Source organism: Lacerta agilis, chromosome Z (assembly GCF_009819535.1).
Source record: "Lacerta agilis isolate rLacAgi1 chromosome Z, rLacAgi1.pri, whole genome shotgun sequence".
Classification (NCBI taxonomy): Eukaryota; Metazoa; Chordata; class Lepidosauria; order Squamata; family Lacertidae; genus Lacerta; species Lacerta agilis.
Genome location: NC_046331.1, coordinates 20,759,331 through 20,773,752, shown reverse-complemented (window position 1 = coordinate 20,773,752; position 14,422 = coordinate 20,759,331). Strand labels below are relative to the sequence as shown.

The 14,422-nt window shown below is 45.7% G+C and overlaps 1 protein-coding gene across 4 annotated transcripts in view; it reads right to left on the bottom strand.

Annotated features, from left to right (window-relative positions):
• The window catches only part of LOC117040253 (wiskott-Aldrich syndrome protein family member 3-like), a 61,171-nt gene that overhangs the window by 11,137 nt on the left and 35,612 nt on the right, over window positions 1–14,422 (bottom strand). For 3 of the 4 annotated variants that reach the window (XM_033137917.1, XM_033137915.1, XM_033137913.1), the window contains exon 3: window positions 6,590–6,724. In XM_033137917.1, the coding sequence (XP_032993808.1) occupies window positions 6,590–6,724 (135 nt within the window). Of the gene's footprint in view, window positions 1–6,589; window positions 6,754–14,422 lie in introns of all 4 variants that reach the window. The other variant, XM_033137916.1, reaches the window with a different exon arrangement.

The following is a 14,422-nucleotide window of genomic DNA, read 5'->3' as shown; positions in this document are numbered from 1 at the left end:
GGCTGTACCATTTCAGACTTCAAGTGAGGGCTCTAACAGTGGAATATTCCTGCATACGTATATTCCTTCTCACATACATATAGCCCACTGTATCCTCCTGGGGAGGCTGTCTGAGTTGTGGGTGGGCAGCATTGCTTTTCATTGGTTCCATTCCTATTTGGGGGGTCGTTTTCAGCAGGTGATGCTTGGGGACTGTTTTTGTGGTGTGTGTTTTTTTTTTTTTAGCACCATGGGGCCCTCAATATGGTGTCCCTCAGGGCTCAATTCAATGCCCCATTTTGTTTAATATCTATGGAAGCACTGAATGGAGCCATTTGGAGTTTTGGAATGCACTGTTGGCAGTATGCTAATGACAGACAACTCTATTTCTCCTTTACATCTGCAGGTGAGGCAGTGGATGTGCTGGACCACTGTCTTGCCTCGGTAATGGATTGGATGAGAGCCAACAAACTGAAGCTCAATCCAGGTAAGACTGAGGCACTGTTAGTGAGTGGTTCCCCAGAACAGTTAGGTGGAGGATTACCTGCTCTTGAGAGGGTTAAAGTCCCTCTTATGCAGCAGGTACGTGCCTTGGGGGGGGGCTCCTGGATCCATTCTGTCGCTTAAGGCCCAGGTGGCCTCAGTGGTGTGGAATGCCTTCTGTCAGCTTTGGCTGGTGGCCCAGCTGTGCCCCTATCCAGACAGCGATAGCCTGATTTCTGTGGCCTCCTTTCTGGTAACCTCTAGGTTGGATTACTGCAATGTGATATACATGGGGCTGCCTCTGAAGACAGTTCAGAAACTTCAGCTGGTGCAAAATGCAATGGCCAGATTGCTCACCAGAACATGATGGTTTGAGCACATATCACCAATCCTGGCACAACTGCACTGACTGCCGATTAGTTTCCAGGCCCAATTCAAAGTGCTGGTATTGACCTATAACACGGCTCAGGAGCTCAATATAAGACTCGCCTCTCCCCATACAAACTGACCCAACCCTGTGCTTATCATCTAAGGCCCTTCTCTATATCCCCCATTTGAGAGAAGTTCAGAGGGTGGCAACAAGAGAACGGGCCCTTTCTGTAGTGGCTCCCTGATTGTGGAATGCTCTCCCCAGAGAGACTTGCCTGGTGTCATCATTACATGTCTTTAGGCGCCAGGCAAAAATATTCCTCTATTCTTCTTTACCCAGACCTATTGCTATTAAATAATCTATGGCTTGTGAAAGTGTGAGGGAGAGGACTGCTATTAGGATGACTATTTTATTATTGGGCTGTCTGTCGGTGTGCTTTTTATTAAGTTTTTTATTATGTTTTTATCATTTATGTTCTGTAATGTGTTTTTAATGTTGTACACTGCCCTGGGATCTTTTGACAAAGGGCAGTATATAAATTGAATTAATAATGATCAATTGCACATTTATTCAAAATCCAGTTAAAAGTATTTCAATTAATTCAACAAAACTGATGAACTTGATCTGTCGATACCAGCTTTTCAAAATCTGATAGTCAAGTACAGTTCCAGCGGCCCTCACACAGGTTACCCATGGTACTGCCTACTTTGAGGGCCACTGAATTCTAGTATCAGAGAAGGCGGCTAGGGTATAACTCTGCTCTCACCAACCAACCATGGTATTTGGGGGGGGCATGGGGGTTATGTACCTTAGGAGCATTCAATGATGGGAGCAACCACCTGTAGCTTGAAGTAGCACAACCCAAAATTCAGTGAGAAAAACACCAAAGGTTAAGGTTGTTTTGAGGAAAGTTTTCCAGCTGCTGATGGAAAAACAAGTGGGCTTGTCCTGTCCTTCAGAGCTTGTCTTTCACTCCCCCAGTGGATTAGCAGAGAAAACTAAGTGCTAAAGCTAATCCTGCAAGAGCAACAATTCCCCCTCACCACCTGTTGAGAACACTAAGAGGGGGGGTGGGAATCATGGCCAGCAGAAATGAACAACAAAACTAAACGGTAAGGGCCACCACCTGATCTGTAGGTAGTCAGGTGGTCTGATTTGGTTCAGGGAACAATAGTGTTTGGCTGGGGTGGGACCACCCCCCCCCCCAACCCTAGAAATTGATAAATGGTACGATTTTGATTATTTGGAGTATTGAAGTGAAGATTGGAAGCCAGCGGAAAAGTACTGGCTAAACTTCCTTCCAAGTCAGGGCCTGACATGACAAAAAGTGTTGATGGCCCATCAAAGAGGAATCCTTGACTCTAGGCAGACAGACAGAGGCTGCCACAGTGATGAGGTATGTGTACGAGGTGACAGGGAAAGAGTCTTCTTAGCAAAGTGTGCTGGGAAGAAGAAGTGCACACGAAAGCTCATACCAAGAACAAACTTAGTTGGTCTCTAAGGTGCTAATGGAAGGATTTATTTTATTTTTTATTTTGTTTTGGGAGAAAAAAAGAAAGCTATATCTTGGGCAGGCTGGCTGAAGGCTGGCTGGGAGAGATGCCTTGGACTCCAGTGCTGCACTGATGTGGGGGACAAATCCCTCTTGAAATGACCGTGCTGCACGATCTGGAATCCCTCCATGCAGACTGAGGGTGTAAGTATGTGTATAAATCACATTTCCTAAAGTTATGACAGTCTCGACCGCGTCTTGTGGGGGTGGCACCCAACTTTTGTAACAATAATGTATTTCTCCCTCATGCACAGGACAGCCTTGCTTTTGTTATCCATGTCCTGCTAACTTCTGTGTTTGATCACTGTACAGTAATGTGTTAAATATAGGGCTGCCTCTGAAACGGTAGTTTGGAAACTGCAGTTAGTGCAAACTTCTGTTGCAAGACTGCTAACTGGGACTGTGCACAAGGAAAATATATTGATAGTGCTGAGATATCTGCACTGGCTCTCAGTCCATTTCTGGGACACGGGTGGCGCTGTGGTCTAAACCACTGAGCCTCTTGGGCTTGCTATCAGAAGGTCAGTGGTTTGAATCCCTGCGACGGGGTGAGCTCCCATTGCTCTGTCCCAGATCCCGCCAACCTAGTAGTTCGAAAGCATGCCAGTGCAAGTAGATAAATAGGTACCACTGCAGTGGGAAGGTAAACGGTGTTTCTGTGCGCTCTGGCACTCGCCACGGTCCTCCATGCGCCAGTAGCGGTTTAGTCATGCTGGCCACATGACCCGGAAAACTGTCTGTGGACAAATGCCAGCTCCCTTGGCCTGAAGGCGAGATGAGCGCCACAACCCCATAGTTGTTTTTGACGGGACTTAAGCGTCCAGGTCCTTTACCTTTTACTTTACCATTTGGGTCCAATTCAAAGTGTTGTTGCTTACATTTAAAGCTATTCAGTTTGGGTTCAGGGTACCTGTTATATCATCTTTCCCTACATTAAAAAACACCACCACCACCCCCGTTATAATTATTTTAGCATTTGTTTAAAAACACATATTGTCTGATGAATTGGGGACACTTTAATTTACAAAAAAGACCTACATGTGATAGGTGTTACCTTTTAAAATACTTTCCCTTATCTTACAGGTGGGAGGGAATGCCTATTCAGTGATGGTGTGCATGGCATCTCAATACAAAAGAAAACATGCTGGTTGCCGGGGGCATTTTTATTTTGATCCAAATTTATTTATGGTTCAGTTATAAGTCATATAAATAATGGTCCAATATTTCTTTAAGTGGATCCATAGAGAAAAGACAAAGCTATGTGTTTTTGTGTTTTTTATTTGTTATATTTTATTGGTTGCTTTTTTACCAAGGTAATTCAAAGTGACTTATGATATATAAGAAGAAGAGAAGAGTTTGTATTTGATGTCCCGCTTTATCACTACCCGAAGGAGTCTCAAAGCAGCTAACATTCTCCTTTCCCTTCCTCCCCCACAACAAACACTCCGTGAGGTGAGTGGGGCTGAGAGACTTCAGAAAAGTGTGACTAGCCTAAGGTCACCCAGCAGCTGCATGTGGGGGAGCTGGGATGCGAACCCGGTTCACCAGATTACAAGTCCACCACTCTCCACCACTACAGCACAAACACATACACTAAAGCTAGCATAAAATGGAAAGACAAAGAAGAATCTAAAAGGCCATTGTGTTTTAAAAGGCAGAATTAAAATATCTCACTCACAGGACACAGATAACTAAGGGCCATAGAATCATAGAATTGTAAAGTTGGAAGGTGCCCTGAGGGTCATCTAGTCCAACCCCCTGCAATGGGGAATCTCTACTCTAAATCATCCATGACAGATGGCTATCCAACCTCTGCTTAAAAACCTCCAAGGGTGCCTCCCGAGGGTGTCTGTTCCACTGTCGAACAACTCTTACTATCAGAAAGTTCTTGATGTTTAGTTGGAATCTCATTTCTTGTAACTTGAATCCATAGGTTCAGGTCCTAGCCTCCAGAGCAAAAACCAGCTTGCCCATGTGACAGCCCTTTAGATATTTGAAGATGGCTATCACATTTCCTCTGTCTCCTATTTTCCAGGCTAAACATACCCAACACCCTCAACCATTCCTCATGAGACTTAGTTTCCAGACCCATTATCATTTTGGTTGCCCTCCTTTGCACATGTTCCAGCTTGTCAATACGGTATTCTTTTTAAAGTGTGGCACTCAGAACTGTACACAGTATTCCAGGTGTGGTCTGACCAAGGCAGAATAGAGTGGGACTATTACTTCCCTTGATCTGGACACTAGACTTCTTTTGATGCAGCCTAGAATACCATTACCCCCCCCTTTTTTTTGCTGCTGCATCACACTGTTGACTCATGTTAAGCTTGTGGCCCACTAAGACCCTGAGATCCTTTTCACATGTACTACTGGCAAGCCAGGTGTCCCCCATCTTACATTTGTTCAGCTGGCTATATCTGTCTGAGTGCCAAACCTTACACTTGTCCTTCTTGAAATTCCTTTTTAAAAAAAGTTTTGGCCCAGTTCTGCAATCTGTTAAGATCACATTGAATCCTGTTTTTTTTCCCTTCTGCGGCATTAGCTGCCCCTCCCAGTTTGGTGCTATCTGCAAATTTGATGAGCACCCAAAAGGTCTGGCAGAAAAGAAATGATTTTGCCTGGTGCCTGAACATTGACAGATAATTGACAGGTGCTGGACAAATGCATGCTAATCACTACATGGGACTATCTCACTGATAACTCTAAGCTGCTTTGGAAACCTTGGCCTATGATGAAGATGATGATAGTAACTAATGTGAAAAACACCTCATTATCATTGCCTTTTCAGAACACTTACTGGAAGAAGCAAGCAAGGAAGGAAGTAATGGAGCTCCTTCCAGGCTGCACACCTTTGTGCATTTACTTGGGAATAAGTCCCCCTGAAATTCTTGGGAGGCATTTCTGAAGAAAAATGATTGGTCAGCTGAGAATATAGCTTCTCAACAAATAAGCAATTATCTTCAGAGACTGAAAATTCAGTGGTGAAACCAGAGGCCTGTTCTTTTCATCATGAGATACTGAAGGACTGACATTTCCCAAGGTCGAGGTTTGTGACTTTGTTAACCCAAACTGCTTGCATTCAACAGGACTGTACATTGTGCTTTAGATAAAACGTGCCCACTGCAAAATAAGAGGGGGGAAGGGGGAGTGCTAGAATCCATAAATCAAGGATGGATAACCTGAGATTGAAGGCCTAAATGTTGCCTTTTGCCTAAATTGAAATCTGTGACAAAGGGGTTAGTTTAATCTCTGGTTTGCTAGTAAAGCTGAATTACTGTCTCATGAAATTATGCATGTCTAAAATGTGTGCCACCAAAATGAAAAATCTGGAAAGCTCTGGGTTAGGGGTTTGTTAGGCAGGACAAACCAGTTTAATTTCTTTAGGGAAATGAAGAGATCCTAGAAAAAGGCTAGAGGCATTTTACAGGCAGGGTAAAATAGATATCCATTCTAGGAGGAATTAGGTTTATTAAAAACTAACAGTGTTAGAAAGTTAAAAGAAAGTTATAAGTAACATTCTTAATTACATCTTTAAAAGAAGTTTAGACTGAAATGAAGTACCTTTACTAGTGAAACCACTAAGCTTTATCCCACAGATAGTGCTTGTTAATAAAATTCTAATTTTGCTTCCACCATGCTTCATCTTTAATTTATTCCCAGCGCAAGAAATAAGGGGCCACAGGATCCCTACAACGAGTCCTTGTTGCTGAATTATAGTAAATGCTACCATACACATAGAATCTCTGAATTAATAGTTGTTTTTGAGAGAGAGTCTCTAAGTTTAAATCACCCAGACCCGGTCATGTTACCTTGCTTCCATTTTTACTGAGGGAGTTTGCCACACCACCCACGTTTGGCTCTAACCCTATCCACCTTGGCATGCAAGCCCTGACAAATTACTCTCCCAAATGACTGAAGGACTCTCCATCCCTGCCATAAATCATCCTCTTCATAACGTATGGTTCAAAAACCCCTAATATTCTAGGAAAACAAATTGTTTCCTAGAATTTCCTTTTCCTGGGAGTGTTTTGCCTGTTCCACGGCAGGGTTTTGCTTTACTGAGTCACAAAGGGAAGCTTGAAAATGGCAACACTTCATTAGCGCTTAAGGAAGCAAAACATCTAAATGCAATTCTGTCCTCCTTGACCAGATAAACAAAACCAAAGGTTAATGTGACCCAAGTGGCTGCTACTGATGCTGCTTACCTTCTTCCACAGTGGAGTCCAGTTGGGTGACCTTGATCACCAGAAGATCCACTCGCTCCTGCAGGGAATTCATCCGCATGTAGAAACTATTGGCTTCATTAAAAAGCTCCCCAAATATGTCTTCAGCATGTCTGCCTGAAAGACCATGAAACAAAAGAGGTGACCTGTTCCAGGCAAAATAGATTGAGGTGCCTTTCAGATAGTCAGAGGAAAGGGGAGCAAGTTTGTTTATGAACCAGAGGGCAGAAGTAATAGCAACAAAACAAGTGCAGGAGTTTTTTCTGCAACACAGCATACTGTTCTTTTTATTTCCTGGAAATGCTTTTGTTCCATTCTCCAGTTGAACAGCACAAGAAGCCCCCATACAATAAACACAACCCCTTTCCCATTATGAGAATAAGAGGTTAGCCTGCCATAACTGGACATGTGTTGCCAGAGGCTGTGTGTCAGAATCAGTTTCTAATACATACGTTACAAAGGAATACCGTATTTCTACGAAATCATTTTCTGTTGCATATCATGTCCTCCCTCAAAGAGGGCACGTGTTGCAGTGCGACCTGGCAACCAAACCCTGTGTTGTGGGTGGGCCCGATTGCATAGCCACAACACCCGATTGGTAGGTCCCTCAATGCTGTGTGTAGTCAAACCAATGGGATGATAGCCAAATGGATTGAGGGACCTAGATAAACCCATGCATGTGTCCCTGAGCTTCCTCTTTTGGGCCAGTGCATCGGAACACCAGCAACAGGTCCACTGTGAGCCGAAAGAGAGCGCAATCTACCTTAAACATTATGGTGATCTGTTACAATTTCCCTTCTTTTTCCTGACTCTCCCTCTAGTCGTTTATCCCCGCAATTTCCCCCACTTCCCTTGCCTTTCCCTTCCCTTTAAGGGGCTTTTGCCCCCCCGGGCTTCGGCCCTCTAGCCTCCAGAGCTTGCCACCGCCTTGTGGCCGGTTGTCTACTGGCTGCCCCTTCCTGCTTCGGCTGCAGCATCGTTTTTTTTTAGCTTTGAGCAGCAAGCCGATTTTCTGTTAGCGGAGAGTCCCCTCTCCTGGTAGCTGCCTTTCTAGGGGTTTGGTGAATTTGCCAGGTTTGGGTACCCTGTTTCCTTTCGTGCCAAAAGTGTCCGCCATTTTGTACTTTCTTCAGGGGATGTTGCCGTCGGCAATTTGGGCGGGAGCGCCATCTTTAATTGCTCGGGTGCCATCTTGTTGGCAGGAGTGCCATTTTGACTGTGCAGTGCAATTTAGACCTCTTTTTTACTTTTGCTACATTTAATTGATTACCTGTGAAACGGAATCCAGGTCCTGCTCTCCCTTCTAAAAGGGTAATTAGGGGCCCATCTCAGGCACTCCGTTCAGCGCCCATCCCAGCATTGCCCCAAAATACGCTTGACCTCTTGGGAACAATTATGGCAGATATTGGGTCTGATCCTGCGGCCCTGGCCAGATTTAGTGCGGAACTTGAGTCCCTCGCTCAGCAGTTTTGAAGGCAGCCTACCCCACAGCTCCCTTCCACGTCTTCTACTGTTTACGAGGCTCATGTCCCTTCGGATGCGAGTGAGGGGAGTGAGGCTTTTGATGCATTGGGTGCCTTATTTTCCCAATTCCAGCAGTCCAGGATCCCGGTCCCAGCTAGTCCCAGAAGCTGGCCTAGGGACATAGATTCCTTGATGCAGCGGACCTTCCAGTCAGGGCTGCCACATTCACAGTCTGCACCCCCAGGGACTGGGAGCCCAGGCCCCCATAGAGGGCAGCAGGGGGGCTTCTTCTTCCCAACAAAGCTCCTCACACACTTCTGCTTCTGCTTCCCTGCAGGTACGCTCCCCCCCCACTAAAGGAGGTCGTCTGAGGAGGATCTTCCAGTGCCCAGAGTCCCTTCATAGGCTATGATGAGAGAGTCTTGCTGTAGGGCTGCCAGGATCCCTTCAGTTCGATGGGACCGTAAGGATATTGATGTGTGGACTACTTATGCTCCCCCACACCTTGAGAACAAACCCATCGAGCACCAAAAATACAAGCCTGAGTTTAAGAAGTCTGCTAAGCGTCCTATTTGCTGGGAATATAGCAAAGGGTCTTGCCAGCGTCAGGGTTGCAGATATTCTCATGTCTGCGATAAATGCTCGGGAGTCACCCAGCCACTTCCTGTGCTCAGAGGTGGCCAGAGCACTGGCAGGGTACAGCAGTTACATGCAACTTAACCTTTCTCGAGTTTTTCCCCATTGTAGCAGCAGTGCACATCTGGACCAAGGAGTTCATGGACCGGCGGGTCTGTTTTTGGTCCGCTAACCAGGCGGTGTTGAGCGTTTTGGCAAAGCAGTCTTCCCGCTCCAGTACAGTCTCTGCCCTGTTGTGCACTTTTGTGTTGCAATGCCTCGCATTTAACATTGTCTTTTCTGCCTGCTTTATTCCTGGCACTAGTAATGCCCTATCCCGTTTTCAAATGGAGCGCTTCAGATCCCTGGCGCCAACTGCCCAGCAGTTTCCGGAATATTTCCCACCCCAACTTTGGAACTTTGGCAACAGATAGTTATGTAGGGCGTAGTAGCATCTATGTCTCCTTCCACTTTGAGGTCTTATAAGAAGGCCTGGGTGGACTTTCTGACCTTTAGAGCACAGTTTACTATCAGCTCAACCACAGAGTATCCCTCCATTCAGCAGTTGTTGCTGTATTTGGCACACCTGCGCTTTATGGGTTGTGCAGTAAAGTCCATCCGAATTCAGTCATCTGCCGTTGCAATTTTCTGCAAATCTCTTTATTCTAGGGTTCCTTGCTCAAAATTTGTGGTGTGTAAGGCCCTTGAGGGCTGGGCTATGCTTCAGCCTCCCAGAGTCCCAGGTAGGAGGCCTGTCACTTTTGACATTCTTTTGTGCTATGTGCAGGAAACTGAGGCTGATATGTTGATTTACTTATGAGGCGAGACTCTTTTCAGCAGCATTTTCAATGGCTTGCTTTGGTGCACTGCGTGTGGGTGAAGTGGTGCTGGAGTCAGCACGGGACAAGGTTCCAGGGGCTTACTTTGCATGACATTCAGTTGTTTGATGCTGAGCTGGTACACTATTTGCAATTCACTAACTGACCAGATGGGCAGAGATGCCTTAATGAGGCTGCCTGCCACTTGTAAGGCTGGCTCTTGTCTAGTATGGATGCCAAGAGATATTTGTCGCTTCACCCACCCAGGGTTGGTCCCTTCCTGCTTCACGAGGATGGGTCTTGCTAAAGAGGCATCAATTTGCTGCAGTAATGCATAAGGCAGGGTGGATTTGTTTTAAATCAAACTGATTTAAATCACTAGTCAGTAAGGCTCAGGGCCGATTTAAATAAATAAAAAATTGGAGTTTTTTAAAATTTAAATCGGCCCTGAGCCTTACTGACTAGTGATTTAAATCCACCCTGGCATAAGGCGATCGCAGCATGTGGCCTGTCGGCCAGTGAGTTTGCACCTCATTCATTTCGCATTGGAGCAGCTACCACCGCTGTACATTGGGGACCTGTCGACAGGATTAAGGATCTGGGCCACTGGAAAATTGAAACATACAAGGGTTATGTTTGGATGCGGCGCTGAGGTGCAGTTGCTAATGTTCTTTTATTCATTCCTAGGACCGCCCACATTGCACATCTGGATAGTCGGGCACACCATTGTCCACTGGGCCAGAGAGAGGGTGGCGGAGTCTGGATGTGGACGCAGGCTTGGGCTCCCCGACCACGTGAGTGTCTTCTGGATGTCCAGACGAGGAATGCCTTGGGAGGGGCTTCTCCCAAGTGGTGCGGGCGAAGGTGTCTGTGGAGGCATGCCTGCAGCGACGGTGGTGCAGCTGGGCGCAATTGCCGGAAGCCCCTGGCTGAGCTTGCAGGAGGACTGTGAAGAGTTGATGGCGGCTCTTCTTGGACTCAAAATTTAGTCACTAATGGCAGTGCTGTGTGTGGCGAGGTAGCCATTGCCCAGCTGCCACTGAGAGGGGCCGGGTGAGCGCCTGGAGCGTGGAGGCCAAAAGAAAGTTTGGCCTTGGGCAAGGACGGAAGCCGTCACCCAGGCATTACCTTTGAGATGCTTGATGGGTTTCATCCATCTGTGATTGGGAAGGATTTATGGCTGACCACTGTGTCAGCAGGGTTAAGGGATTGGTTACAGGTGAGTGGTTGGCAGCGAGCGTGATAGGGATGGGGGAGCGCTCTCGCCATCCCTAAGCGAAGGGTATTCCGTTAAAGGAATCCAGGGAATCAATGGTTTGGTCAACCCTGAGAGGGGTTGTGCCCGTGCCCGAGTCCAGAGGACATCTGGGTGGTGGACTAGCCTGACCCTGGCTTTCCGCTGTTCCAGGTGTTCACCCTAGGCTGACCTATGCTGGAACCCTGGGTCTGCTCTACCTGCCACGGTGCAGGGAGCTAGTCGAACCAGAGCCTATGCAACCACTCACTTGCTGTAATCAATAAAGTTGTGAACTAAATTCTGCCAAAAACCAAACCAAAATTATGAGTATTGTCTGAATTTATTTAAGGGGGAGGTTAAAGGTCTAAACACACAAATCAGCAAATAGTTCAGAGATGGTAGCACAGCCTTCTCCAACCTGGTGCCTTCCAAAAGTTTGACTGCAACTCCCATCAGCCCCAGCCAGCTGATGGTAGTCCAAAACATGTGGAGGGCACCAGGTTGGCAAAGTGTGCGACAACATATATTAATTATTTCGAATAACCATTAATAGATTTATTCTCCTACATACATTTGACTAATCCTCTTTCTACAGCTGTCTATGTTGGTGGCCACCATCGTATCTTGTAACTGCAAATTCTAAAAATATTAATTATGTGCTATGCAAATAAATAAATCTTTCAGTCTTCCTTGAACCTTCTGCCAACAAGCTTAGGTGGGTGACCCATGATCCCAGCATTATGAGAGAGGAAGAAAAATGCATCTGTCTACTTCCTCCATGCCAAGGGTCACCAGCATGGTGCGCATGAGCACCAGTATGCCTACTAAGTACCCACTATGGTGCTTGCAAAAGTTCTAAGTAAATATTCTCTTAAAAATCCAAAATGCTCTTCCTGCTTGGTTCTTGTTTGCAGTGGCTCAGCCTTTCCTACATTGAATAAGCAGCATTAGATGTGTTCACATTTCATTACAGTGGTACCTCTGCTTGTGGACATGATCCATTTCGGGGTGCCGTTCGCACCCTGAAAAGTCCGCAACCAGAGTGGCGCTTCTGTGTGTGTGCACATGGCGAAACCCAGAAGTAAACACTTCCGGGTTTGCCGCGTTCTTAACCCCAAAAAAACACACGAGATGAAGCGTTCACAAGAAGAGGTATGACTGTAGATACAAAGATTGGACACCCGTCCTCTAATTTGTTATGAACAAACAAGAGTGCAAAAGAGATCCTCCTTGTTAGCAAGCGCAGCAGTGGCTCCTGCATGTGCCCTTTCTTCCATGGAGGGGGGTGGGACGGCTGAAGCAGGACGTGTCCACACCATTTAATGGTCCTGTCCAGTGCTTTTCTTCTAAAAAAAAATGTTTAGGGGTACTCTCATTTTCCTACTCATATTGAAATACTGCCCCTCAACAAGGCCAAACTTAGATTCACAAAATGTTTAGGGGTATGCGTCTCCCTGCGTCCTCCCAGAAAAAAACCCACTGGTCCTGTCATTTTTCTTTTCTATTAGATGTAGCAGCCATTTTGTATTATGCCACAGACCCTACAGCAGCCATATTGTGATTGGGCCAGTGGCACTCACCCAGAATTCCTAATGTGCCCACAAGCCCCAAAATGTTGCTATATGCCATGCATAACTTTTATAATCCTCAATTATGCTTCTTTTGCATATTTTTGAAAATAAACTAACCCCCCCAATATATTATAACTTTCACTTGCAGAAAGATGCTCCAGCCCCCTTTTCTGTACCTTCTACAGCTTGTCAAAATCTAATGCAAGAGAAAACTGAAATGAGAGAACAAATGCATTCTTAGACTGGAACTACACATTACTTTAAACAAGGGGTTGCAAAAGGAAACAGCAATGGTAAGTTTCATTCCCCCATAACATCTTGGATCACTTATAGTGCTTTGACCAGGCCAGTGGAGAGCTTGTCTGAGGCTCAGGGTGGGAATTTTGTCCATAAGATGGACCACTACAGTGCAACTGCCTCATCTGATCTGATGCTACACACTAATTTGCATTAACACAGGTTCAGATTTTACTATTGAAGTCTTGCAGTGCATATGGACAGGCATGGCTGTTTCGCCCATTAAGTCCCAGGTCGGCTGGGAAGGATGGGGCATTTTTGGCATGACGGTGTAAGTCTGGCAGGGCCCTCTGGCCAACATAGCCCTCCAAGGCCTGGATCAAGTGTACCCAGCTTCCCTCTCCCCTGCATTGGCCTGGCCTTGACATTATGGAATCGTGTATTTCTGTTCCTAACGTCACCAGCTGTTATCGCTTGCTGTTTTTCAGCCTTGGATTCTGAATATGCACCTGGATATTTTATCCCCTTCGTTTGCTTCCTGTGTTTGGTGCGTCCCCCCACCTTTTTCCAAGGCTGCAATTATTATAGTGAGGGATTTTTTTCAGCCGGAACTCACTGGATCTCAGTTCCGGTACTTCTCAGGTGGGCGCCATTGCCATTATAAGAGAACAAGGGAGGCATCCACAGTGAATTCCAGTATTTCCTATTCTAGAAAAATAGCAATGGTTATAGTACAGTACATGAAGCTCATTTGTGCGGGGGTTGCATTCCAGGTCATTGCATGTGCCAGCAGTCACACATGCATGTATTGGCAGTCGCACGTCAATAGGAAGCGTGCAAAATGGTCACCACCTGTACCAACTTTGTGCCGCAATTGGGGGCAAGGAAAGCAACACACTGGCATGTCTCTCCATATGCATGCATTTACAAACATGTGCTGAAACCACTCTTATTCCCCTTGGTGGTGTCTTCTTAGAGCTTGTAATTTTATAATGCTGCATTGTGAAGGGTGTATAATTGTATTATTATTATTATTATTATTATTATTATTATTATTATTATTATTAATCTCCTTGATAAATGTGGGATAACTAGTCTCATATAACCAACATTCTCAAGTCTAATTAATGCATGAAGGGGTTCAAGACCATAGAAAAAGCTGTCATGCCAGGCTCATGTTATCTTTTTCTTTTCTTTTTTGCAGCGAGAAGCTGGGATTTGGGAAAGAAGTCCTAGAGTAAGGTTACCAGATCTTTTTAAATGAATCCAGGGACACTTTTCAACTTCCTACTAAATAGATGGATTTTGTCAGGGGACTGATTTGTAAATCCGGGGACTGTCCCCGTGAAACAGTCTGGTAACCTTATCCTAGAGTCCTCCCTCCTCCTTCCCAAAGCCTAGTTAGTGCTTTCCCAGCTTTGGGAAGGAGGTGGCAGGGCTCTAGGACACTGCCAGATCCTCACACCTCCTTCCCAAAGCCCAGTGCCCTCCTAAAGCTCAGCCACTTTGGGAAAAGCAGCATGAGGGCTAGGTGGAAGGGTGTCAAATTTTGGCCTTGCTTCCCCATGTGACAAAGCAGTGTGCAGTCCGCAGATTCCTTATCAAAGTATTATTGCAGCCCTCTTGTATGAAGGTTGGACTGCCCTGAACTACATAATCAAGACCTTGCTTCCCTCCAGTCAGAAGCTCAAGGTGTGAAGAGGCTGCTACACTCTAACAAGCCTCTATTGAGCTCCTATACCAATAATTTAGCAACATTCACCACTTTGCAACTAAACCAAGCTTTACTGCCTGTGCAACTTTTCTGACTAATGCATGGAAAAATGAACCTCTGAAATGACCTCTGAAAAGTTTGTAAGTACAAATTTTAACT